Source organism: Dendrobates tinctorius, unplaced genomic scaffold (genome assembly GCF_039654945.1).
Source record: "Dendrobates tinctorius isolate UK_male_01 unplaced genomic scaffold, ASM3965494v1 ptg000046l, whole genome shotgun sequence".
NCBI classification, from domain to species: Eukaryota; Metazoa; Chordata; class Amphibia; order Anura; family Dendrobatidae; genus Dendrobates; species Dendrobates tinctorius.
Window position 1 is genome coordinate 66,321,499 of NW_027361714.1, and position 27,481 is coordinate 66,348,979.

The following is a 27,481-nucleotide window of genomic DNA, read 5'->3' on the forward strand; positions in this document are numbered from 1 at the left end:
TCAGTACAGTAATTTTTTTTTTTTTAATATGCTGCGTTTAGTCATACTTTTCTTTTCCAAACACCACGTAAGAGCTATGTTTGCAATGAATTATACAAGCCACACTCTCTGAAATATCAGGACTACATATAAGGTCTTTGTCAATACGGCTTTTTGAGTTTGAAACATTTATTTCATTTCAGAAAATAGAATGAAAGTGTCTTTCTTTTCCTTGTACAGAACAAGCTTGGCAATATGAATTTACAAATCCGCATCGTCTTGCTCTTGCTGCTTCCAAATTGTATTTATACATCTGGTTATTTTCCTGAAAGACATCCAAAGCAATCCAACGTAAAAGGACCACCACCTTTCCGACCATTTAATGCAAAAAGTCAAGGTAAGATATATTTGATTCCATTTGGGTTTTAGATTGTACTATGTTAGCTTTCTCTGGTATTCGTTTTACCAATAAAGTTGACTAATAATTTAGATAATTCTTATAATGAATACTATATGATGCATCAAGAGCTAATTGAGATGTTCCCTCTAAATATTTATTATATTACTATTTTTGGGGGTTTCAGATTCCAAAGTAAGATATATAAGATATAAGTTTGAAAGATATACTCAAAATCTTGTGTGGCTAATTGCAGCTCATAACATTATAACATGTTCAGATTATAATTTATTCAACTTTTATTCAGATTAACATTTTAATTATGGGGATTGTCCACTATCCTTATGTAACAAATGTGTCGTGGACAAGATTTTGTGGCACTTAACATTACTAAGTATTACTGGTTCTTCTCCTGCACTTGTGGTTGTCATCTTTTTTTCAGACTGCAAAGCTCTTCTGTCCATAAATTGACTCCTGATGGAGGAGTATGTGTCCAAACCTGTCCAGCAGTTTCCTCCAACTGAAAAAAGTCCCATGGGAAAGCGGTCTCTCAGTTGGAGGTGGCTGATGGACAGGTCTGGTTACAAGTTCCTTAATCAGCAGCCAATTTGTCAACAAAAGAGCTGTGTAGTTTGACATGTACAGGAAAAGATCCTGTAATTAGAGATAAGAGGAAAAGTTTGTGTGATTCCAGTCCATAGGCCAGTTAAGTACAGTAGTCTTTGACCACTGGATGTGAGGCTTGCAAATCTCTTACATCTTAGTATCCTCTGAACTGCTTTTGATTAGATGGACTGGCAGAATGTCATCTGAACATCACGCCACAGTGAAGATGTCACTTTAGCCCAGCTAATTAGGGATGAGCACAAGTGTTTGTTACTCGAGTCTGACGAGAATGCTAAAATATGCACCGAGTATCCCGGGAGCTCAAGTGAGATGTTCGCGTTCCCGTGGCCATAAGCTTTGCGGCTGTTAGACAGCTACAAAACATTTAGGGATTGCCTGACAAACACGGGCAATCCCCGCATGTTTTGTGGCTGCTTAATAGCTGGGAAACATGCACTCGCTGGGACGCGAACATCTCACTAGAGCACCTTCAATACTCGGTGCATACCAGCGCACCATAGGCAAACTTGAGTAACGAGCACTTGCGCTCATCACTACAATTAATCAAAAGCTGCACCATGGTTTCCAGAAGATATAAGATTCATGAGTGTCCTGTCTAGCGACCAGTGACTACTGAGCTAACCGATGGACTGGAGTCCTGAGAATCGATCTGCCCATCTCTAGCTGTAATACTTCTGTTTTTAATAAATTTCATAAAGTCATGTACCCAACACATTATTATAATAATAAAAAGGGTTCACCGTTTTATCTTTAAGTGTGACAATTAACGGCTTCCCGACCGCCAACTGCAGATAAAAGTCGGCGCTTGCTGGGCTTTGTGCAGCGACGACATTTATCTACTGTCGGCGGTTTTGTGCCCCCCGGGACCCCCACGTACCTTATAACGCGGGGAACCCAGTGCACAATGCATGCTGGGACCCCAGCCGTCATCGAGACCTGATTGGTTCAGGTCCTGATGACGTCAGCCTCACAGCAGCCAATGAGAGAGCTCGCTGGGAAAGCTGCTTGTTTCCCGGCGATCTCACTCATTGTAACGCGACTTCGCCTCTGATCTCACACTGACAGATGATCAGAGGAGAAGCAGCATTACTGTGTGACTAGATCGCTGCCTGGCACAGCTGTGCCAGGCAGCGATCTTGCCACACAGTAACGCTGTTTCTCCTCTGATCATTTGTCAGTGTGAGATCAGAGGAGAAGTAGCATTACTATGTGCCAGGCAGCAATCTTGTCACATAGTAACGCTGCTTCTCCTCTGATCATGTCTGTGTGAGATCAGAGGAGAAGTGGCGTTACTATGTGCCAGGGAGCGATCTTGTCACATAGTAACGCTGCTTCTCCTCTGATCTCCTGTCAGTGCGAGATCAGAGGAGAAGTGGCGGTACTATGAGTCAGATGGCAGGGCAGCGATCTTGTCACAAAAAAAAAGTAAAGAAAAAAAGCTGGTACGCAGGTTAGGGCTACGGTTAGGATTAGGGCTAGGGTTAGGATTAGGGTTATGGTGTGTTGGTGTTGTTTGTGGTTAGGGTTATGGTTAGGGTTCAGATTAGGGGTGTGTTGGGATTAGGGTTGGAATTAGAATTGGGGGTTTCCACAGTTTAGGTACATCAGGGGCACTGCAAACACAACATGACGCCCGCAGACCATTCCATCAAAGTCTGCATTCCAGAACGTCACTACTTCCCTTCCGAGCCACACCGTGTGCCCAAACAGTAGTTTTCTCCCAAATATGGGGTACCAGCGTACTCAGGACAAATTGGACAACTCTTAGGGTCCAATTTCTCCTGTTACCCTTGTGAAAATAAAAAATTGGGGGCTAAAATATCATTTTTGTGGAAAAAAAAATGATTTTTTTATTTTCACGGCTCTACATTATAAACTTTAGTGAAACACTTGGGGGTTCAAAGTGATGACCACACATCTAGATAAGTTCCATGGGGGGTCTAGTATCCAAAATGGGGTTACTTGTGGGGGGTTTCTACTGTTTAGGCACATCAGGAGCTCTGGAAACGCAACATGATGCTCGCAGACCATTCCATCAAAGTCTGGATTCCATAACGTCACTACTTCCCTTCCGAGCCCCACCGTGTGCCCAAACAGTAGTTTTCTCCTCCCACATATGGGGTACCAGTGTACTCAAGACAAATTGGACAACAACTTTTGGGGTCCAATTTCTCCTGTTACCCTTGTGAAAATAAAAAATTGGGGGCTACAAGATCATTTTTGTGGAAAAAAATGATTTTTTATTTTTATGGCTCTACGTTATAAACTTCTGTAAAGCACTTTGGCGTTCAAAGTGCCCACGACACATCTAGATAAGTTCCTTAAGGGGTCTAGTTTCCAAAATGGGGTCACTTGTGGGGGGTGTCCACTGCTCAGGTACATCAGGGGGTCTCCAAATGCGACATTGCGTCCGATCTCAATTCCAGCCAATTCTGCATTGAAAAAGTCAAACGGCACTCCTTCCTTTCTGAGCTCTGCCGTGTGCCCAAACAGTGGTTTATCCTCACATTCGGGGTATCGGCGTATTCGGGAGAAATTGCACAAAAAATTTTGTGGTTCATTTTCTCTTTTTACATTTGTGAAAATAAAAAAAAAAGGTTCTGAAGTAAAATGTTTGTGAAAAAAAGTTAAATGTTTATTTTTTCCTTCCACATTCCATTCATTCATGTGAAGCCCCTGAAGCATTAATAAACTTCTTGAATGTGGTTTTGAGTACATTGAGAGGTGCAATTTTTAGAATCGTGTCACTTTTGAGTTTTTTCTGTTATATTGACCCCCCAAACTCACTTCAAATGTGAGGTGGTCCCTAAAAAAAATGGTGTTGTAAATTTTGCTGTAAAAATGAGAAATCGCTGGTCAACTTTTAACCCTTATAACTTCCTAATAAAAAAAATTATGTTTCCAAAATTATGCAGATGTAAAGTAGACATGTGGGAAATGTTATTTATTAACTATTTTGTGCGATATCACTCTCTGATTTAAGGGCATAAAAATTAAAAGTTTGAAAATTGCAAAATTTTCACCAAATTTTGATTTTTTTTAACAAATAAGCGCAAGTCATATCTAAGAAATGTTACCACTATCATGAAGTACAATATGTCATGAGAAAACAAAGTCAGAATCAGCAGGATCCGTTGAAGCATTCTAGAGTTATGACCTCATAAAGTGACACTGGTCAGAATTGAAAAAATTGGCCCGGTCACGAAGGAAAAAACAGGCTCTGGTGCGAAGGGGTTAAGCAAGCTTATGATGACTTGAACAATAGCTCAATATTTTGCCATATAAAATATATACTTATTCCCTACATCTGGTACAGTTCATCTGATGACAACATTTACAAATATCAAAAGATTGACTGTCACTTCCAAACAGAAAGTCAAATGCAAACAGGTGCAAGGTAAGGGTGCCGTTACACTAAGCGACGCACTAGCGATCCCGACAACGATACGACCTGGCAAGGATCGCTGATGCGTCGTTACATGATCGCTAGTAAGCTGTCAAACAGGCAGATCTAAGCAATGATGCGGCGATCCGTATAACGACCTCAGCGGTCGTTGGGAACTTGTCACACAGCAGCTATTCTGACGACTCACGCCTGCATCCATGAGTTCCGCGTCGCCAACGAGGTCGCTTGTCGGCATCATACACAGCAATGCATGCTGGCCAATGGGACGTCAACAATCAAAAAATGGCCTGGGACATTCGAGCATGATCAGAGATATCCAGCGGGGAGGGGGGGGCGGTCGCCGCTATGTGTCAAACGTAGCGAGATCGCTGTTGCGTCACAAAATCGGTGACTTTCCAGCGATCTCGCTAATGATCTCACTTAGTGTGAAGTACCCCTAAGAGAGCCACTCTATATGTAAATAAATTAAAGCTGCACTCAGAAACACTATAGTATGCAAACAATGAATATAGGAAATTGGAACTGCATTTCTGCTGTAGAAAAAGAATTAAAAAAATACACATATTTGGTATCGCTGATCTTTCAAGCTATAAAAAGAATTAATCCAGTCAGTAAATGACATAGCAAAAAAAAAAGTCAAAACGCAAGCATAACATTTTTTTGGTCACCCGCAAGATTGCAATAAAGTGCAATAACGGGCGATCAAAAGATCGTATCCACACCAAAAGGGTATCAATAAAAACATCAGTTTGGCACGCAAAAAATAAGCCCTCACCCAGTCAACAAAAAATTGAGACGCTACAGGTCTTGAAATATGACAATTTTTTTTAACAAAGTTAATGTACATGTTTGGTATCTACAAAATCATAACGGCAGGTCAGTTTTAGCATATGGTGACCATTGTAAAAAAAAATCCAAAAAACAGTTGTGGAATTGCACTTTTTTGCAATTCACTGTACTTGGAATTTTTTCCCGTTTTCAAGTAGAAGACATGGAAAAACTAATGGAGTTGTTCAAAAGTACAACTCGTCCCACAAAAAACAAGCCTTCACATGGCCATATTGGTGGAAAAATAAAACAGTTTTGGCTCTGGAAAGAAGGGGAGCGAAAAACAGAAAAGCAAAAACAAAAAAGGGCTGCAGCGTGAAGGGGTTAAAAATGTTCTGCGGTGAGATAATCTTATAAATGTGCCCCTGTGGTGTACTATGTAATGTCTGTTGACACACAGGCAGTGAATGAAATGAAACCTATCTATGAAACCTCATAGAAAGCAGCAGTTGACTTGCTGTCCTGTCTGTTTTTTGCTAATGACCTTAGGCTAGTTTCACACTACCGTATCGAGGAGCTGAGGAGGGATGCAGACTTCCTCCGTGAAGCTCCGCCCACGGCTGCACCTCCTCCGGTCAGCTCCGTATGCGTCGTTTTGACGGTGCAGATTGTTCATCATTAACCCCTTCACGACCTTTGACGCCACGTAGGCGTCATGAAAAGTCGTGCCAAAACGACCCATGACGCCTATGTGGCATCATGAATTGATTGCCCCCCTGTGGGTCGGGTGACCGTGGTCACTGAAAGGTCACCCGACCCGCACACAGAGGACACTTTAGAGTTAACCACAGGGGGTGTGGCTTAGCCCCACGTGCCTACGATCGCTGATTGGCTGTTAAAAGTGAAACTGCCAATCTGAGAGATTGTAATATTTCATCAATGAAATTTGATGAAATATTACAAATACAGGCATGGCCGATGCTGAAATAGCATCGGGCAAGGCTGGAGACACTGTACCGACCCCCCCCAAACTGACTGACAGCGCCAATCGGCGGCCGCCACCATCTGATGGCGCCGATCAGCAGCCGCTGTCAAAATCTGCTCCCCCCACCTTCCCTCTGGTCCCCCCCGCCCTCCGATCACCCCCTCTCACCCTGCACGGTGGCTCCGAAGTCCCTCTGGCCGTCCAGGTTTGCCGCTGTCCCGGATGATGGGTGCCGCCATCTTGGAAAACGGCAGGCGCATGCGCAGTGCGCCCGCTGGGAAACTGCAACCTGGAGATTCATTCATTTTGATCACTTTCACAGTGATCAAAATATAAAAAAAGTTAATCACCGCCCCCCCTTATCACCCCCATAGGTAGGGACATATAATAAAATAAAGAAAATATTTTCATTTTTATTTTTCCATTAGAGTTAGGGTTAGGGCTAGGGTTAGGGCTAGAGTTAGGGCTAGAGTTAGGGCTAGGGTTAGAATTAGGGTTAGAAATAGGGTTAGGGTAAGAATTAGGGTTAGGCTTAGAATTAGGGTTAGGGTTGGAATTACGGTTAGGGTTGGAATTAGGGTTAGGATTAGGGTTAGGGGTAGGTTGGGATTACGGTTAGGCTTGTGGTTAGGGTTAGAGCTGGGATTAGGGTTAGGGGTGTGTTGGGGTTAGGGTTATGATTAGGGTTGGGATTAGGGTTGGAGATAAAATTGAAGGGTTTCCACTGTTTAGGCACATCACGGAGTCTCCAAACGCGACATGGCGCAACCATTTATTCCAGCCAATTTTGCATTCAAAAAGTTAAACAGTGCTCCCTCCAATTCAAGCCCCGACGTGCGCCCAAACAGTGGTTTACCCCCACATATGGGGTATCAGCTCACTCAGGAAAATTGCACAACAAATTTGGGGGTCCAAATTTATCCTGTTACCCTTGGGAAAATAAAAAATTGGGGGCTAAAAATCATTTTTTGAGGAAAAATTTTTTTATTTTCACGGCTCTGCTTTATAAACTTCTGTGAAGCACTTGGGGGTTCAAAGTGCTCACCACACATCTAGATTAGTTCCTTGGGTGGTCTAGTTTCCAAAATGGGGTCACTTGTGGGGGGTTTCCACTGTTTAGGTACATCAGGGCTCTGCAAACTGCAAACGTAACATGACACCCGCACACCATTCCATCAAGTTGGCATTTCAAAACATCACTACTTCCCTTCCGAGCCCCAACGTGTGCCCAAACAGTGGTCCCCACCCACACATGGGGTACCAGCGTACTCAGGACAAACTGGACAACTTTTGGGGTCCAAATTTATCCTGTTACCTTTGTGAAAATAAAAAAATAGTGGGCTAAAAATCATTTTTTGAGGAAAAAAAATTTTTTTATTTTCACGGCTCTGCGTTATAAACTTCTGTGAAGCACCTGGGGGTTCTAAGTGCTCACTATGCATCTAGATAAGTTCCTTATGGGGTCTATTTTCCAAAATGGGGTCAATTGTGGGGGAGATCCAAAGTTTAGCCACACAGGGGCTCTCCAAACATGACAAGGTGTCCACTAACGATTCGAGCTAATTTTCCATTCAAAAAGTCAAATGACGCTCTTTCCCTTCCGGGCCCTGCCGTGCGCCCAAACAGTGGTTCCCCCCACATATGGGGTACCAGGATACTCAGGACAAACTGGACAACAAGTTTTGGGGTCCAATTTATCCTGTTACCATTGTGAAAATAAAAAATAGCGAGCTAAAAAATCATTTTTGCGCAAAAAAAAATGATTTTTTATTTTCACTGATCTGCGTTATAAACTTCTGTGAAGCACGTGGGGGTTCAAAGTGCTCACCACACATCTAGATAAGTTCCTTCAGGGGTCTAGTTTCCAAAATGGGGTCACTTGTGGGGGAGTTCCAATGTTTCGGCACACAGGGGCTCTCCAAACGTGACATTGTGTCCGCTAACGATTGGAGCTAATTTTCTAATCAAAAAGTCAAATGGCGCTCCTTCCCTTCCGGGCCCTGCCGTGCGCCCAAACAGTGGTTTATGACCACATATTGTTAGGGACAGCGGAACGCACTAAATATAAATAATAGGAAGTGCGTTCGACGCCCGGGGTCCACCGTTCAGTAGGTGTAACAACCGCTGCTGAGTAATGGCGGACTCGCTATATGGCGGTATACTGCGCTCGGGTTAAACGTCACCCGGGGTGCGCAGAGCAGACGCTGTTAACCTCACAGAGGCCCTAAAGTATAAACGCCGAGCCTGTTAGCTTCACAGGTCTCAGCTGGCGTGCACACACAGTATATGGTCACAGGACACGGCCCAAGACAGAGGTCGGTGTCCGTCTTGACCTACCGTGCGTGTGGCGTCGCTACCGCAGACGCCGGTAAGTGCTGCTAACTGCAGCGCGGCGGTAACTACTGCCGCTATACGATAGTGCTGTCAGGCATGACACCATTGGTCGCTAGTGCAGAGGTGCGGTATGCACTGTGGCCTATAGCTTGCCACTGACTGGCGCTGACTATCTCTCTAGGTCCCTATCCACATGTGTAGTATCAGAGGGAAGGGGTTTCAAATGAGTCAGTCACCAGAATCATACATCCGTCACCATTCACACATAGCAAGTATAGTCTATACTAGCGCATGGGGGAACGGCCATGCACGCTTTTTATAGCCGTGCGGGACCTTCCAGATCTCCGAGATGGACCAATGAGATCTGGAACATGATCTGGGCACATGACTCCCGATCTCCAATGGGAGATCGTCTCGTGAGCATGCCCAGTAGGAGCACAGAGGGACTTAGTCTCTGGAGCGGTCTGCTGCAAAGTAATCTCCTCTGTAGTAGAAAGACAGCAGGAGACCGCAGAATGTAAGGCTCTAGATTCCTGCAGAGCAGATGCAGAAACCTGACGCCTAACATTACCCCCCTCCTAGTGCTCCCTCCTCTCTGAGCCTTCCAATCCACCACCCTGTGCCCATCGGAGGCATAGGCCTCAGACTCGTCCGAAGGCAAGTCTGATGTCCCGGTAGGTGACATGGAAAACCGGGAAACGTGGAAGGTATCAGAGGCAGCAAGATCGCCAGGTTTAAGAAGGGACACCTGGGAGACAACGGGCGCAGCAAAACCGCCTGGAGCATAAGTTGAAATGGAACGAGACTTACCCGAGCACACGAGGCACATGCCTGAATATATTTCTTAATGTCCCGAGCCCTGTGCGGCCACAATATGACCCCGCCAGGAGTTTTGTGGTCTGCATGTAGCCACAGTGACCACCCGTCCTGGACGCGTGTGCCAACGCGAGGACCTTCGGCCGAAGGTGGGGAGGGACAAAGGTCTTGCCCGGCGGCACTGAGTTTGGCCATTGCGGGACACTGTTGTCCTGAGAAACAGCACGTTGACAATGGTAACCGCAAATGGAGTTTTACGCCGGACGCGCCTCGAGGACAGCGTAAGACACCTCCATGGGCTCTGGGAGTGGAATCTCTGGCTCGGGTGGCTCCAGAGGTTCAAAGAGGTTGGGAGCTGGAGTAACCCTCCGTCTGGATTGAGCACGCTCCAGCCCGCGCTCCGAAAAACGGAGATCAATACGGGTGGCAATGGCAATCAGCTCCACCAGATTTGCAGGAACCTCTCTGGTAGAAAGAGCATCCTTAACATGCTCAGCTAAGCCACTCCAAAACACAGGGATGAGGCCTTTATCAGACCACTCCAGCTCGGAAGCCAGTGTCCGAAAACTAACGGCATACTGACTAACCGAGAGGGATCCCTGAGTCAAAGCCAGTAGCTGTAGAGAGGTGTCGTGCGTGACCCGTGGTCCCAAAAAGACCTGCTTAATAGCTGTTAAAAACTGAGCAGCGGTCCGAACCTCTGCGTCACCACGCTCCCAAAGTGACGTAGCCCACTCCAACGCCTTGCCCGACAGAAGGGAAAAAATAAACCCCATCTTGGCCCGTTCCGTAGGGAATCGCGCAGCCAGTAACTCCAGCAGGATAGAGCACTGGCTGTCGAAACCCCTACAGGAGGTGCCATCGCCAGAAAAATTATTGGGCAACGGGAGGCGGGTAACTGTCGGCGCGTGGGAGGACGTGGACATACGGGAAACCGCCTCGGCAATCGCCTGTACAGCAGCCTCCAAAGACTTCGCCGTTGCGATGACACTCTCAAGAGTAGCCAACCGGTCCACTAGCTGGCGAATGCACTGAAGGAGTTAGTGCTGATCTGCCATCACTAGCCAGACCCTGGCGCTAGTATAATGTTAGGGATGGCGGAACGCACTAAATATAAATAATAGGAAGTGCGTTCGACGCCCGGGGTCCACCGTGCAGTAGGTGTAACAACCGCTGCTGAATAATGGCGGACTCGCTATATGGCGGTATACAGCGCTCGGGTTAAACATCACCCGGGGTGAACAGAGCGGACTCTGTTAACCTCACAGAGGCCCTAAAGCATAAATACCGAGCCTGTTAGCTTTACAGGTCTCAGCTGGCATTCACACACGGTATATGGTCACAGGACATGGCCCAAGACAGAGGTCGGTGTCCGTCTTGACCTACCGTGCGTGCGTCGTCGCTACCGCGGACGCCGGTAAGTGCTGCTAACTGCAGCGCGGCAGTAACTACTGCCGCTATACGATAGTGCTGTCAGGCGTGACACCATCAGACGCTAGTGCAGAGGTGCGATATGCACTGTGGCCTATAGCTTGCCACTGACTGGCGCTGACTCTCTCTCTAGTTCCCTATCCACATGCGTAGTATCAGAGGGAAGGAGTTTCAAATGAGTCAGTCACCAGAATCATACATCCGTCACCATTCACACATAGCAAGTATAGTCTATACTAGCGCATGGCGGAACGGCCATGCGCGCTTTTTATAGCCGTGCGGGATCTTCCAGATCTCCGAGATGGACCAATGAGATCTGGAACAGGACCTGGGCACATGACTCCCGATCTCCAATGGGAGATCGTCTCGTGAGCATGCCCAGTAGGCGCACAGAGGGACTTAGTCTCTGGAGCGGTCTGCTGCAAAGTAATCTCCTCTGTAGTAGAAAGACAGCAGGAGACCGCAGAATGTGAGGCTCTAGATTCCTGCAGAGAAGATGCAGAAACCTGACGCCTAACTTTTATGAGGTATTGGTGTGCTCAGGAGAAATTGCCCAACAAATTTTAGAATCCATTTTATCCTGTTGCCCATGTGAAAATGAAAAAACTAATGTTAAATAAAATTTATGTGAAAAAAAGTACTTCTTTTTTTTTTTTTTAACGGATCAATTTGTGAAGCACCTGGGGGTTCAAAGTGCTCACTATGCATCTAGATAAGTTCCTTGGAGGGTCTAGTTTCCAAAATGGGGTCACTTGTGGGGAAGCTCCAATGTTTAGGCGCACAAACGCGACATGGCAACCGCTAAATATTCAAGCATATTTTCCAAAAAGTCAAATGGCACTCCTTCTTCCCTTCTGAGCCATGCCGTACACCCAAACAGTGGTTTATGGCCACATATGAGGTATCGGTGTACTCAGGAGAAATTGCCCAACAAAATTTAGGATCCATTTTATCCTATTACCCATGTGAAAATTAAAAAATTGATGCTAAAAGAAAATTTATGTTGGAAAAATTAAAATGTCCATTTTTTCCGTCCACGTTGCTATAGTTCCTGTGAAGCACCTGAAGGGTTAATAATCTTCTTGAATGTAGTTTTGAGTAGCTTGAGGGGTGCAGTTTTTAGAATGGTGTCACTTTTGGGTATTTTCTGCCATATAGACCCCTCAAAGTGACTTCAAATGTGAGGTGGTCCCTAAAAAAAATGGTTTTGTAAATTTAGTTGTAAAAATGAGACATCGCTGGTCAACTTTTAACCCTTACAACTTCCTAACAAAAAAAAAAATTTGTTTCCAAAATTGTGCTGATGTAAAGTAGACATGTGGGAAATGTTATTTTGTGTCAGATAACTCTCTGGTTTAACAGAATAAAAATTCAAAATGTGAAAATTGCAAAATTTTCAACATTTTCGCCAAATTTCCGTTTTTTTTCACAAACAAATGCAAAAATTATCGACCTAAATTTACCACTAACATGAAGCCCAATATGTCACGAAAAACAATCTCAGAATCGCTAGGATACATTGAAGCATTCCTGAGTTATTACCTCATAAAGGGACACTGGTCAGAATTGCAACAAATGGCCAGGTCATTAAGATCAAAATAGGCTGGGTCATGAAGGGGTTAAAGCAAATGAAAATAAAAGACCAGACTAGCCTTTAACGATATATATACTGTAGACTATTTGAGTACTTCACTATGTTTAGCTATTTGGATATATTTTGCTCTATATCCTAGACTTTTATTCTATTCAGATTCCTGTCAGCTTTTGCTGGCTATTGCACCTGTCTTACACTATGCGAATCATTTTTAAATGGAATCTGTCACCAGGTTTTCCCAATTTAAACTAAAGCCACTGAACTTAAATGCTGTATTACAGCAGTCCATTGACCTGTATCTAAGTCTTCATATACTAAAAAATACCTTTTATACTGCTGGCATATGGGGGGGCGCTCTGGTCTGATGGGAGTCTTTTTTTTTCATTTCTTGGTACCTTCCCAATCCCTGCAACTACCATCCTCATGGCTTGATTGATGCGGATGACACGTCCCACGTCATACAAAGATCCCTAGGAATCTTGTACCTGCACAGTTGAAGAGCAGGTGCTCTATGCTTTGCCCTACTGAAGGAAGAGCAATGTCAATCCACCAGTGCCTAATAACCCCAGTAGGACAGATCATACAACATCAGCGCATATACACACGTGGGTTAAAATTGTTGGTACCCCTCTTTTAACGACAGAAAAACCCACAATGGTCACAGAAATACCTTGCATCTGACAAAAGTAATAATAAATCAAAAATCTATGAAAATGAAAGCAAGACATTGCTTTTCAACCATGCTTCCACAGAATTTTTAAAAGAATAAAACTCAAGAAATAGGCCTAGACAGAAATGATGGTACCCCTGAAAATAATGTGACAAAAGGGACATGTTAAATCAAGGTGTGTCCACTAATTAGTATCACAGGTGTCTACAGTCTTGGAGTCAGCGAGTGGCCTGTATAGAGGGCTACAGATACTCACTGTGCTGTTTGGTGACATGGTGTGTATCACACTCAATATGGACCACAGGAAGCAAAGGAAAAAGTTGTCTCAGGAGAAAATTATAGACAAACATGTTAAAGGTAAAAGTTATAAGACCATTTCCAAGCAGTTTGCTGTTTCTGTGACTACAGTTGCACATATTATTCAGAAATATAAGCTCCATGAGACTGTAGCGAATCTCCCTGGACGTGGCCGCAAGAGGAAAATTGATGACAAATCAAAGTGATGGATAATACGAATGGTAACAAGAGCCCAGAAAAACTTCTAAACAGAATAAAGGTGAACTTCAAGCTCAAGGAACATTAGGGTCAGATCGCACCATCCGTCGTTGTATGAGCCAAAGTGGACTTCATGGGAGACGACCAAGGAGGACATCATTGTTGAAAAAAACATAAAAAAGTCAGACTGGAATTTGCCAAACTACATGTTGACAAGCCACAAAGCTTCTGGCATAATGTCCTATGGACAGATGAGATAAAAATGGAACTTTTTGGTAAGGCACATCAGCTCTATGTTCACAGATGGAAAAATGAAGCATATCAAGAAAAGAACAATGTCCCTACTGTGAAACATGGAGGAGGCTCTGTTATGTTTTGGGGCTGCTTTGGTGCATCTGGAACAGGGTGTCTAGAATCTGAGCAGGGTACAATGAAATCTCAAGACTATCAAGGGAGTCAAGAGAGAAATGTGCTGCCCAGTGTAAGAAAGCTTGGTCTCATTCACAGGTCATGGGCCTTGCAACCGGATAATGACTCAAAGCACACAGCTAAAAACACCCAAGAATGGCTAAGAGGAAAACAATGGACTATTCCTTAGTGGCCTTCTATGAGCCCTGAATAAATCCTATTGAGCATCTTTTGAAAGAGCTGAAATGTGCCATCTGGAAAAGGCAACCTTCAAACACGAGTCAAGTGGAGCAGTTTGCTCTTGAGGAGTAGGCCAAAATACCTGTCGAGGTGCAGAAGTCTGATTGACAGTTACAGGAATTATTTGATTGCAGTGATTGCCTCAAAAGATTGTGCAACAAAATATTAAGTTAAGGTTACCATCATTTCTGTCCAGGCCTGTTACGTGTTACGGAACCACTCAGCACCCAGAATATGTTGTGCAGTTATATGTATGAATAATAGGTTCCATGGGAGAAGCAGGTCCCTAATGCATCAGCCCACAGGCTGTGCCCTGGGCAGAGGGGACACGATATTCCCCTTTTGTCCGCCCCCTCCCCCCACCTTTGTAATTCCCACAGTAAATATCGGCAGGCTCCGGCCACCTGCGGCTATTGTAATGTATGTCTGTCTTGCCGCTTTTCTATTGGCCTGCCCTCTGTATCTGTGTGATATATTCTGTGTCCTGTGAGTAAAGTGTTGTCAGACTGGAAATACGTGGAGAAGCAGTGATCTTTTAAATGCGCCCATGTAACCAAGGAATTCCAGCCAGCGTCCTTCATTCAGACTACAGCCAAAGCAGAGTGGACCTCTGAAAACACGGGGTGGTACTGAAAGAGGTACCCTAGATAGGAAGACCCCGTTACACTGGTGGCAGCCAGCGGGATATGATACCCCATTCTACGGAAGGATTAGGAATGAATGGAAAACAACTACCAGAAGTTAAAGACGACTACATTAAAAGATCTGGTGGAAGCCCGAGGGTTGATCGCCAGCAACAAAACAAAAGTGGATTTGATAGCAGCCATCATGGAACACAACAGTGCAGCGCCCCCCAATGTGAACGTTGAGGAGACTGAATTCCAGAGGGAGGTAAAGAACAGACTGGCGTTCTATGGCCCAAACCCTGCAGTAGAGGTCATACGAGAGGTGATGGCTGATGCGCGTACTGATCTGAAGGAAAAGATGGCCGAGCGGACCAGGAGAGAGCTAGCCAAGATGGAGATGGCAGAGCGGTCCAAAGTGGAGCTGGCCAAGATGGAGATGGCAGAGCGGAGAGAGGAGAGTCAGTGAGCAGGGGGAGCTCTGGCCTTTGACCAGGTACTTTCAACAGTAAGCCACAAAAAGATCCAGTATAATGCCTTCCGACAGTTGGGGGAGGCAGAGGAAGACATTGATGGCTGTCTGCAGGACTTTGAGCGGCAGTGTGCCCTTCATCAAGTAAAGCCGGAGGAACGGGTTCAGATTCTGGCCAGAAAGCTGACAGGCCGGGCAGTGGACGCCTATCGCACGGTACCTGATGAGGACTGTATGGACTATGAGCGGATCAAAGAAGTGATCTTGGCCCAGTATGCGCTGACACCAGAGGCATACCGCCAAAAGTTCCGCGGACTTATAAAACGCGTAACCGATACCCACGCTGAATGGGCCTGTAAATTACGGCGGTCACTGCTACAGTGGGTACAAGGGAGCCAAGCAACCACTAAGGAGGACGTCCTCCAGCTCTTCTTGTTAGAACGATTCTTTAATGGACTAACCCCCGAGACACAGGAATGGCTTCGGGACAGGTGGCCAACGACTCTTGAGGAAGCCGCTCGTCTGGCCGATGAACATCATGATGCCAGGAGGCCTCAGTTGTCCGGATCAAAGATGGTGACTAGGGGCCTGCCCATGGACCTGGAGGGCCTCAACCACCGAAGATTGTAGGGGGACCAGCAAGAAACCCGGCCTACCACAGTCCCCCTGGGGGGCGATGCCACACCTGCCGTCAGCTGGGCCACCTGCAAAGACAATGTCCCAACCGGACTCAGCATACCCAGTGGCCAAAGGCGGGAACAGCTACCTTCAGCCAGGCTGCTGTACACTGCTACCAAGGCGAAGCTGACCCAGCATTGGGGGCTACGACTAACCAAGGGGTGGAAGATATGGAGGAAGTGCTGCATGAAGTAGACCCCGTGCAGGCAGCCCAGGCAGATAATCCACAACAGCATCGACAGGTCGTGTGGGTTAATGGGAAACGTATGCAGGGACTAAGAGATTCCGGGGCATCTTTGACCCTTGCGAAGCCTCATCTCGTCCGGGACCAAGAGAAGACGGACCAGACAGTGGCAGTCCGTGTAGCAGGGGGAGCTATACATCGACTGCCCACTGCTAGGATTCACCTGAACTGTGGAGTCGGGGATGGCCTTGTTGAGGTCGGCTTGATGGAGGATTTGCCTGCAGACGTCTTGCTGAGAAATGACTTGGGGCCCATGTTGTCTGCATTCTCGGTTGCCCCTCTGGCTGAGACATATACTGTGACCACCCGGAGACAAGCTCGAGCTGCGGAGGTGGAATCACACTCAGAGGAGGCCCAGGTAAGACATCCCAGCCCTACACGTATTCCCATAGCCAGACACATTTCTTGGGCCACCCCAGATGAATTTAAGAGGGAGTTACTTGAGGATCCTTCATTGGAGGGATATCGTGGCAAGGCACAGGAGGGGAGAGGGGTACTGGAAGGGGAACAGTTTGTATGGAAGCAGGGACTCCTCTCCGGATCACAGAGCAGCACCACACAGGGACGAGCTCCACTATAAAACGACAGCTGGTAGTTCCCAAGAAGTATAGGCAGGAGTCACTGCGAATCTCTCATGACATACCCTTGGCCGGGCACTTCGGCGTCAGTCGCACCAGGCATCGTCTGACACAAAACTTCTTTTGGCTGGGGGTAACCTATGATGTTCGCCAGTACTGCCAGACCTGTGACAGTTGCCAGCGCATTGGCAAGAGGGGGGATCGATGAAAGGCCAAATTACGCCCCCTCCCCATTGTGGAGGAACCATTTAGCCGAGTAGCGGTCGATCTGATAGGGCCGTTAGCCAAAACCAGTCCGTCAGGGAAAAGGTATATATTGACAGTGGTAGATTATGCCACACGGTATCCAGAGGCGGTTGCGTTACCTAACATACTGGCAGAGACGGTGGCGGCCGCCCTGCTCCAGGTTTTCTCACGGGTTGGATTTCCCTGGGAGATTATCTCGGACCAGGGTACCCAGTCTACAGCAGAGGTGACCAACCAACTGTGGAAGCTGTGCGGCGTAAAGTCCAGTAGAAGCGCCCCATACCACCCGCAAACCAATGGGTTGTGTGAACGCTTTAACGGGACATTAAAGCAGCTCATTGGGACTTTTACCAGGACCTACAGGGACTGGGAGAAATTCTTGCCACACCTCCTGTTTGCCTATTGGGAGGTGCCCCAAGAATCCACGGGGTTCTCCCCGTTCAAGCTGATATATGGGAGATGGGTAAGGGGACCCCTAGACTTACTAGAACACTGGGAAGGGGAGGGCCTCATAAAAGGGGTACCTATTGTATCCTATGTGCTGGAATTCCGGGACCGCCTACAGGAGCTGACCCAGGCTGTACGTGAGAACATGCAGGCGACCCAGCGGTGCCAGCACGTATGGTACGATCGGAGGGCAAGAGAGCGCACCTTGGAAATAGGACAGAACGTCCTGGTGTTAGAGCCCACTAAGCAGAACAATTTCCAAGCTGCATGGCAGGGGCCCTACCAGGTAGTGGGGAAAATAGACGACACAACCTATAATTGTGACGACCCCAGGGTTATCCGCATGTTCCACGTGAATATGCTGAAGCCCTACCGGGAGCGCCCTGAAGAGGTAGTGGCCATCTGTGCACCTGAAGCAGAGGATTTAGCCGGACTTCCCTTGCCGGATGTCGTAGGGGAAAGGACTCAGTCTAAAACATGGGACCAGGTACACTTGGGTGAAGACCTAGGCCCCCAGTAGAGACAGCAGGCGGAGGAGTTGTTGAGGCAGCGACAGAGGATGTTTTCGGGGAGACCAGGGTACACTCGCCTGGCACAACACAAGGTTGAGACCCAGGATCAGACCCCCTGCGACAAAACCCCTTCCGCGTCCCTGAGTCTGTACGAGAGGGGATGCGACAAGAGATACAAGAGATGTTGCGTTTAGGGGTCATTGAAGAGTCAGATAGTCCCTGGGCATTCCCCGTAGTGTTAGTGCCCAAGAAGGATGGGACTACACGGTTTTGTGTAGACTATCGTAAGCTCAATGAGAAAACAGTGACGGATGCATATCCCATGCCGCGTGTGGATGAGTTGTTAGACCGGCTGGCCGGGGCAAAGTATTTGACCACCATCAATCTATGCAAAGGCTACAGGCAGATTCCCCTTAGTCCTGACGCTATTCCCAAGTCGGCATTTGTCACCCCGTTTGGCTTATTCCAGTTTCGAGTTATGCCATTCGGGATGAAGAATGCTCAGGCGACCTTTCAAAGGCTGGCTGACCGGCTTCTGGATGATCTCCAGGACTAGGCTTGTGCCTACCTGGACGACATCACCATCTACAGTGCGACATGGGAAGAGCATCTAAATCACCTAGAGACAGTATTGGACAGGATCCACCAGGCCGGAAGCACCCTGAACCCAAACAAGTGTCACGTGGGCAAAGCAGAGGTTCAGTATTTAGGGCATTGGGTGGGAAGTGGGAAACAGAGACCAGAACCAGCCAAGATTGAGGCCATAGCCAAATGACCCACCCGACGCACTAAAACCCAGGTCATGGCGTTTCTAGGGACAGCGGGGTATTACAGGAAATTCGTTCCCAATTACAGCAGTGTAGCCAAGCCCCTCACTGATCTGACCCGTAAGAACCAACCCCGCTAGGTAACCTGGACCCCAGAGTGTGAGGAAGCCTTCCGCCAACTAAAGGACGCCCTCACCAATACCCCTGTATTGGCCGCACCTGATCCAACTAAACGTTTCCTTGTTCACACAGACGCTTCTATATTTGGATGGGGGGCAGTACTGAGCCAAGTTGGGCCGGACGGCCAAGAACACCCGGTAGCTTACCTGAGTCGGAAACTACTGCCCCGTGAAGTAAGATATGCGGCTATCGAGAAGGAGTGCCTGGCGGTAGTATGGGCACTCAAAAAGTTGCAACCATATTTGTATGGACGACAGTTTTCCCTCCTAACGGACCATAATCCCCTAGTCTGGCTTAATCGGGTCTCCGGAGACAACGCCAGATTGCTGCGGTGGAGTTTAGCCCTACAACCTCTGGACTTCACCATCCACTACAGACCCGGCAAACAAAACGGTAACGCCGATGGACTAAGTCGACAAACGGAACTTGTACCAACCCCATATACTTCGGTCATCCCCAAACCGATCCGTTAAGGATCAGAATGTGTATGCCGATCGCGTCACTGAAAAGGGGGAGCCGTGTTACATGTTACGGAACCACTCAGCACCCAAAATATGTTGTGCAGTTATATGTATGTATAATAGGTTCCATGGGAGATGCATGTCCCTAATGCATCAGCCCACAGGCTGCGCCCTGGGCAGAGGGGACACGATACTCCCCTTTTGTCCGCCCCCTCCCCCCACCTTTGTAATTCCCACAGTAAATATCGGCAGGCTCCGGCCACCTGCGGCTATTGTAATGTATGTCTGGCCTGCCGCTTTTCTTTTGGCCTGCCCTCTGTATCTGTGTGATATATTCTGTGTCCTGTGAGTAAAGTGTTGTCAGACTGGAAATACTTGGAGTAGCAGTGATCTTTTATATGCGCCCATGTAACCAAGGAATTCCAGCCAGCGTCCTTCATTCAGACTCCATCCAAAGCAGAGTGGACCTCCGGAAACACAGGGTGGTACTGAAAGAGGTACCCGAGATAGGAAGACCCCGTTACAAGGCCTATTTCATGAGTTTTATTTTTTCAAAAATTCTGTGGAAGCATGTGTTAGGCATCGGGATTTTTCCGCTATGCGGGATAGATCCCGAGCTGTGTCTGGTGCTGTGGTCTCCTTTTCAGGCCTGGCCATTGGGATTGTTTTTCAACAGACAGTGCCAGCATCTTGCACTGCTTCGTAGTGTCCATGTGGTTACTGCTAGCTCTCCAGCTAAGTCTATGGTAACCAGTGGTATAGAGAGGCAGCCCTACCCTCTGGAGTCTAAGTCAAGAAACCATCTTACTGAGCATGTCTGTGATCTGGCGCCTTCTCATCGGTGCTCGGACACTGACTGCTCTGGTGATATGGCAGCTCCGGATTGGCCCACGGGCGACGCCCCATCCAACTGGGCGTGAGTGTTTGGGGTGGAGCCTAGTGCATAAAAGGCTTCCAGCAGCGCACGCTGGCGTGCTATCGACATTTGTGTTTTGGTGTGTATGGGAGTATACTCTACCACTCTGTCTGTATGCTTTTGTGTGGTTAGCACTGGTCAGCTTCAGATAGGTAGTGTAGATTTTGCCTTTCTGCTTGACTTAGCAGTTAGCACCTGTCTCGGCCACGTGTGCGGTTAGCACAGGTCACTTGCGGGGCAAGCTCAACCCATGTGCTTATTCCCTGTGGGTTTAACAGGGTACTGCACACTTCTCATTTTTCAGTGCAGCTCGGTGGTTAACTGATCTTGGTGCTTATATTTTCTGTGCCTCTCGGTTGTTAGCGGAGTTTGGTACTTATATTTTCAGTGCCACTCGGTGGTTAGCTGAGATTGGTACTTATATTTTTTAGCGCCGCTCAGTGGTTAGCTGAGCTTGGTACTTATATTTTCTTTCACTCTCGATGGTTAGGTGAGCTCGGTACTCTGCATCCCGTTCGCTCTGTGTGGTTTTAATGGAGTGTGTTTGCTAGTTTTTTTTATCCGCCATTGTTCACACTAGCAGCATCTCTCAATGGGGACCTCAGCTTGCAACTGCACTTTATTAGTTATTTTTATTTAGTGCAATCCGCCAACGTTAACAGCATGTTTGAAAAGCAATGTCTGACTTTCATTTGTTCATTTTCATAGATTTTTTATTTATTATTACTTTTGTCAGATTCAAGTTATTTCTGTCACCATTGTGGGTTTTTCTGTCATTAAATGTGAGGTACCAACAATTTTGACTGCGTGTGTATATTTTACTCGGGTCTGATGCGTGGTTACGTGGCTGTGTTTTTCACTGAGTATTGTAAGTGGTATAGAAAATAAAGTTTATCATTTTATTAAAGCTTAATATTTTACTTATGACATGTAATGTGATTACTCAGCACCATTCATGCCCGTGACAATCTATAGACAGACATCTACAATGTGCAAGCTTGCAGTTGAAGGGAACCTATTTCCAGAAAAAAATGTTATTAACTTGCAGATATAGGGTTAATTTTAAGGAGATATTAACCTGCCTGGCACCCACACTTACCTGCGGGGAGGAAATTAACTTTATTCCTCCCGGCAGCATTCCGGTTTCAGTCACGCTGATGTGGGTTCAGTCTCTGACCCCGGCCGTGACAGAGTTTGGTATTGCATTAAGAGCGGCTGACAGTCAGGATCGGAGGCACGATTACAGCTGCCGCTCTGTATACTCAGAATGGTGACTGAACCAGCGCCGGTGTCATACCTATGACTGAAAACCGGAACTGTGATGCTAGTCTCAATTGTGACGCTAGTCACAACTCAAGGACAGGCCGTGAGTCAGCGAAATCAGACATTCTGGGGTCAATACCAAAAGAGCAAGTAGTAAACCAAGTGAAAATACTAAGTCGTAAGCCAGGTCACATGCCAGGGTCAGAATACCAGAGAAATAGCGGATAAGCAAAGGGGCAATAAGAAAAGGTTAGTTAGAACATGGTCCAAAGGTCAGAAGCAGAATATCAGATGCAAAGGGGCAATGACAAATGGGTAGTCTGAACACGGTCCAAAGGTCAGCAGCAGAATATCAGATGCAAAAGGGCAATAACAAACGGGTTGTCAGAACATAGTCCAAAGGTCAGCAGCAGAAAAGCACAGGATACAGGCAAACACACATCAGAGAGCACAGGCTTAGAACAAGCTTTTGACCTGCAGTGATCTGGGCCAGACAGCTCACCTAAACAGCACGGCAATTATCAAGAACAGGGAGCACCTGTGAAAATCTCTGCACATTCCAGTCTCAGATAGGTCAACCGAGCTGTCAATCAAAGCACTGACAGCTCAGCATGCCCCAGCACAGGATAGGGTGACATAGCTGTCCATCACAGAGTCCCAGACACTCTGAGTGAAGGAATTGTGACAGGAACACTGCCGAGGGGAATAAAGCTAATTTTCTCCCCGCAGCGTTCAGTTAAATGATGCCATTGGGCAGGTTGATAATGCTATTAATCTGCAGGTTAATAGCGTTTTTTCTCGTGACAGGTTCCATTTAAATGGCAGGTAAAATGTAATATAAATGTCATTTGCATAAGCAAAAAAAAAAGGAGTTTGGCTGCATATGGCCTAAAACGTATTTATTTTTAACAATTAAGTGATACACTCTCTGTAAATGGAAAATGACGGAGGATAGCAAGTCAAAAAATGTGTGGTTATAAGTTGTAAGATGTGGGTATATTGGTTAAGAAGAAAAACTTAATGTTAGGCAGTTTCTGCAAATGGAAATAAGATTTTAGGCTGCATAAAGTGAGTTAAACCCTGTAATTTATATGCAACATTGCTTGTGTGCTAATGAACATCAACCATCAGCAGTAATGTAAGGTCACATTTTAAAAATGATGTAAATAAATGCACTTTGTGCATAGCACTATAGAAAGGACATAACGAACATATACCAAAAAGTACAAAATGAATTAATTATGCTAGAAATTGAAAGATGAAATGAAAAATGTTATGTTTGATGATGAATCTAAGACCCAACTGCTCATCCTCGACTACAGGCCATAAGTTGGGAAGTAATTATTTACAGAGAAAAAAATAGAGGGGAACATTTCTAAACTAATCAAATTCAGGAAAAACATTAAAATGATGGGCAACTGTGTCATATAGGGGTGGACAGACTAGAGTGCTGGATATCCACAAACCAGGGTAGCTTCCAGAAAGGAAATGAGCAACATTCAATGTTGACGAGGCAACTTAGGATTTAACTTGTATACACATGCACACACACAAGGTCTTGAAGAACTATTCATACTCTGTGACCTTTTCCACATTTTTTAATGTTACACATTCAAAACTTAAATGTATTTTAATTTTATTGGGATTTTATGTAATGTACCAACACAAAGTATTTATGGATTGTCAAGGAAATTATGTTTTTCTCATTATTTTAAAAATATACATCTTAAAATTGTGACATGTCCCCTGTAGTCCGATACCCCTAAATAAAATCCTGAGTGACCAATTGCCTCCAGAATTCAATTAGTAAATTGATTCCACCTGTGTGTAATGTATTCTCAGTATAACTACAGCTGTTCTGTTAAGGCCTCTGAGGTTTGTTTGAGAACATTCGGGATCAAATAGCATATTGAACACTAAGGAACACACCTGAAAGGTCAGGGATAAAGTTGTAGAGAATAGTAAAGCAGGATTTGGTTAGAAAAAAAAAAAAAATAGCCCAAGCTCTGAACAACTTAACTCACAGAGCACTGTTCAATCCATCATCCCAAAATGGAAGTAGTATGGCACATCTGCAAACTTACCAAGACAAAGCCATCAACATAAACTGACATTCTAAGCAAAATGAGTGAAAATTAGAAAAGCAGCTAAGAGGCCCATGGTCACTGTGGCGTAGCTGCAGAGGTCAGAGAATCTGTCCACAGGACAACTATTAGTCATATACTCCACAAATCTGACTTTTATGAAAGAGTGACAAGAAGATAAACTAATTAAGAATTTTTAAAGCAAGCTATAAGAGGTTCCGTTTGCAGTTTGCAAAAAGCCATGTAGGGGACACAGCTAGCATGTGGAAGATGGTGCTGTGGTCACATGAGACCAAAGTAGAACTTTTGGGGCTAAATGCAAAATCCTGTGTATGCCAGAAAACAAAAACAGCACATCACCCTGAATACACCATTTCCACCATCAACCATGATGGTGGCAGCATTATGCAGTGGGGGTGCTTTTCTTCAGCAGGGACAGGGAAGCCAGTCAGAGTTGATGGGAGGAAAACCCATTAGAGACTGCAAAAAGACTTGAGACTGGGGTGTAGAATCACCTTCCAACAGGACAACATCCCTAAACATACCATCAGAGCTTTAATTGAATGGTTTAGATCAGTGTATATTCATGTGTTTTAATGGAATAGTCCAAGTCAAGACCTAAATCCCCTTGAGTATCTGTGACAACACTTGAAAATTGCTGTTGACTCACTGAGCTAGAGTGAGTTTGAAAAGAATGGGCAAAAATGTCATCCTCTAGATGTACAAAGCTGGTAGTGGTAGATACATACTTCAAAAAACTTGCAGCAATAATTAAATTGAAACATGGTCCTAAAAATTATTGACTCAGGGGCGGCTGAATACAAATGCACATCACCATTTTCAGACTTATATTTTTTAAATATTTAGAAAGCCATATATTATTTCCATTACACTTCACAAAATATTTGCTACTTTTTGTTGGCATAACACATAAAGTCTAAATAAAATTTGTGGGTGTAACATGAAAAAATGTGGAAAAGTTAATTGGGTATGAATACATTTAAAAACTGCCTTATTAACTTATATATTTTTATATTTTTCTTTTCTAGTTATTCCAAGCGGGCCAGAACAAGGGCCACCAGGTCCACCAGGACCAATCGGTCCACGAGGTCTACCTGGACCACCAGGACCTCAAGGAAAACCAGGTTATGGAACACCTGGTCCACAAGGAGCTCAGGGAGTGCCAGGACCACCCGGATTCTCTTCAATTGGAAAGCCAGGCCAGCCAGGAATACCTGGAAAGCATGGAGAAATTGGAGTTCAAGGTGAAAAAGGAGACATTGGACCAATTGGATTACCTGGACCAAGAGGTTTACAGGGACCGCCCGGATTATCTGGCCCAGCTGGAATCTCTGCTGCTGGAAATCCAGGTCCTCAAGGAACAATAGGAAACCCTGGGCCAAGAGGAGTTCCTGGATTTAAAGGTGAACCTGGCATGCCTGGCAGTAATGGACACAAAGGACAAAATGGCTATGGAATCCCAGGTCAACCGGGTGAGAGAGGACCACCTGGTATACCAGGGACACCTGGGCCTCAAGGTCCTATTGGGATAGGCAACCACGGCATAAATGGTTTTCCTGGACAGCCAGGAAAAGTAGGTGAAAGGGGTCTACCTGGAGTACCAGGGATACAAGGTCTTACTGGTCCACAAGGTCTACCTGGACAGCCTGGACCATCAGGAATTGGTAAGCCTGGGATAAATGGTGCTCCTGGTCTTCCAGGGCCTTTTGGACCCAAAGGACACACAGGACTCCCAGGCATACCAGGCCCTCAAGGGATGCAAGGTTATGGAAAGCCAGGTTTACCAGGAGTAAAAGGAATAAGAGGACCTGAAGGGATACCTGGGAATCCTGGAATAAAAGGAGATCATGGAGAAATAGGCATTCCAGGACAGCCAGGTACACCAGGTGTACCAGGAATCGCAGGTATACAGGGGCAGAGAGGTATTCCTGGAGACACTGGTATGCCAGGGCATAAAGGTGATATTGGTCAAAAAGGTTCTCTAGGAGCAGCTGGACCTACAGGTGAAAGAGGTTTACCTGGTTTAGATGGTAAACCAGGCTATTCAGGTGAGCCAGGACTTGCTGGCCACAAAGGAATTCCAGGTATTGCAGGACAGAAAGGAGAAAAGGGTATTGCAGGTCCACCTGGGGTACCTGGAATTGCTGGTCCAGTAGGCCTCAGAGGAGAGTCTGGTTATAGTGGAGAACAGGGTCCAAGAGGAGCTACAGGTATACCAGGTATGAGAGGGCCAACAGGAGCAGCAGGCATTCCCGGACTTCCAGGTCAAAAGGGAGAACAAGGTTTCCCTGGATTACCTGGTGCAGCTGGGATTTCATCAAATGGCATGCAAGGACCAATGGGGCCACCTGGGATTCCTGGTTCAAGAGGGATGAATGGGGAGCCAGGATTACCTGGACCACCAGGTCCACCAGGACAGCCGGGTCAGACGATAATGCCACATCATATGCCAGATGGCTATGCAAAATCAGGGCAAATTCAAGGTTTAAGAGAGCTTCGAGTGTCAGCATTTACTGCTATTCTCTCCAAAGCATTTCAAGCAGTCGGAGTTCCTATAAAATTTGACAAGATTCTATATAACAGGCAAAATCACTATGATGTCCGAACTGGAATTTTTACATGTAGGATACCAGGTCTATATTATTTTTCTTACCATTTACATGTGAAAGGCTCAAATATTTGGGTAGCATTATATAAAAATGGTACACCATTAATGTATACCTATGATGAATACAAAAAGGGATACCTTGACCAGGCATCTGGTAGCGCTGTCATAGACCTTACTGAAAATGATCAAGTTTGGCTGCAGTTACCCAGTACAGAATCCAATGGTTTATATTCTTCTGACTATATTCACTCTTCATTCTCAGGTTTTTTATTTGGTCTCACATGATACAGCATTGCTTCATTTTAAATTTGATGCTTGAATATTGGTGTTATTTTAAAAAATTATTTTTTTATGTGTTGATATGAATACAAAACAATACTTTTTTTTTGTTTTTAGATGCATGAATAATTGCTGTAAGTTTAAATGATTTTCAGATTTTTTTTTAATCTGATTTGTTTCAAGATCTCAAACCTGGCACTTTACTTAACTGATATGTCAGTCATAAGGGATACTTAGTGAAACAAATATTTAAAGTTAAGCAGCATTTTCAAGAGGATACATCTAAACTGTGCCTTTTTACCACTTTAGAGCAGAGTGGCTTTTTTTAATGTGCTCATAGCATCAATACACAAAACAGCACCTGCACTTTGCAGACAACATATGAGGGGGGCCATCGGAAAAAGTTTCTTTTTGACCTGCCTAATTAAACAAATCACTTCATCTCAAAAATTTACTGCGTAAATAGAGCATAGGGCATTGTTGATAATGCATTCTGCAACAGAGCAATACATTTATAAGATTTAGAAAGCTTCACTTAAAAGGGACCTATCAAAGTAAAATAAAAATGACTGATAAAACTTACGGTACTTCCATTAGAATTCTGCTAGTTTCTAATATTTAACAGACAAATGGAACTCCTAAACAAACATGAATGAAATAGAAGCAGAAAACCCAAGTCTGATGTATAACACATCACTATTGTCCAAATCTTCCACGATATTGATACTTTGTGTTGACGCAAAGACAACTCAAGATGAGTAACAATCATTTCAAACACTGAAACAATCTAAATCCGAGAATCATTTCGTGTTTAACGCTATATATACACTGAAAGATAATAATGAACAAGAGTTCTTAAAAATTCTCATTTCACAATTACCGTATATACTCGAGTATAAGCCAACCCCGAGTATAAGCTGAGGCACCTACTTTTGTCACGGAAAACTGGGAA

General features: G+C 45.4%; 2 protein-coding genes across 2 annotated transcripts in view; one reads left to right on the forward strand and one right to left on the reverse strand.

Annotated features, from left to right (window-relative positions):
• The window catches only part of NT5DC1 (5'-nucleotidase domain containing 1), a 430,483-nt gene that overhangs the window by 320,846 nt on the left and 82,156 nt on the right, over positions 1-27,481 (reverse strand). The window lies entirely within an intron of this gene.
• COL10A1 (collagen type X alpha 1 chain) lies at positions 229-26,535 on the forward strand. The gene is made up of 2 exons (XM_073575977.1): positions 229-376; positions 24,671-26,535. Exons 1-2 carry the CDS (start codon positions 235-237, stop codon positions 26,533-26,535), a joined length of 2,007 nt encoding a protein of 668 aa, XP_073432078.1. The 5' UTR covers positions 229-234.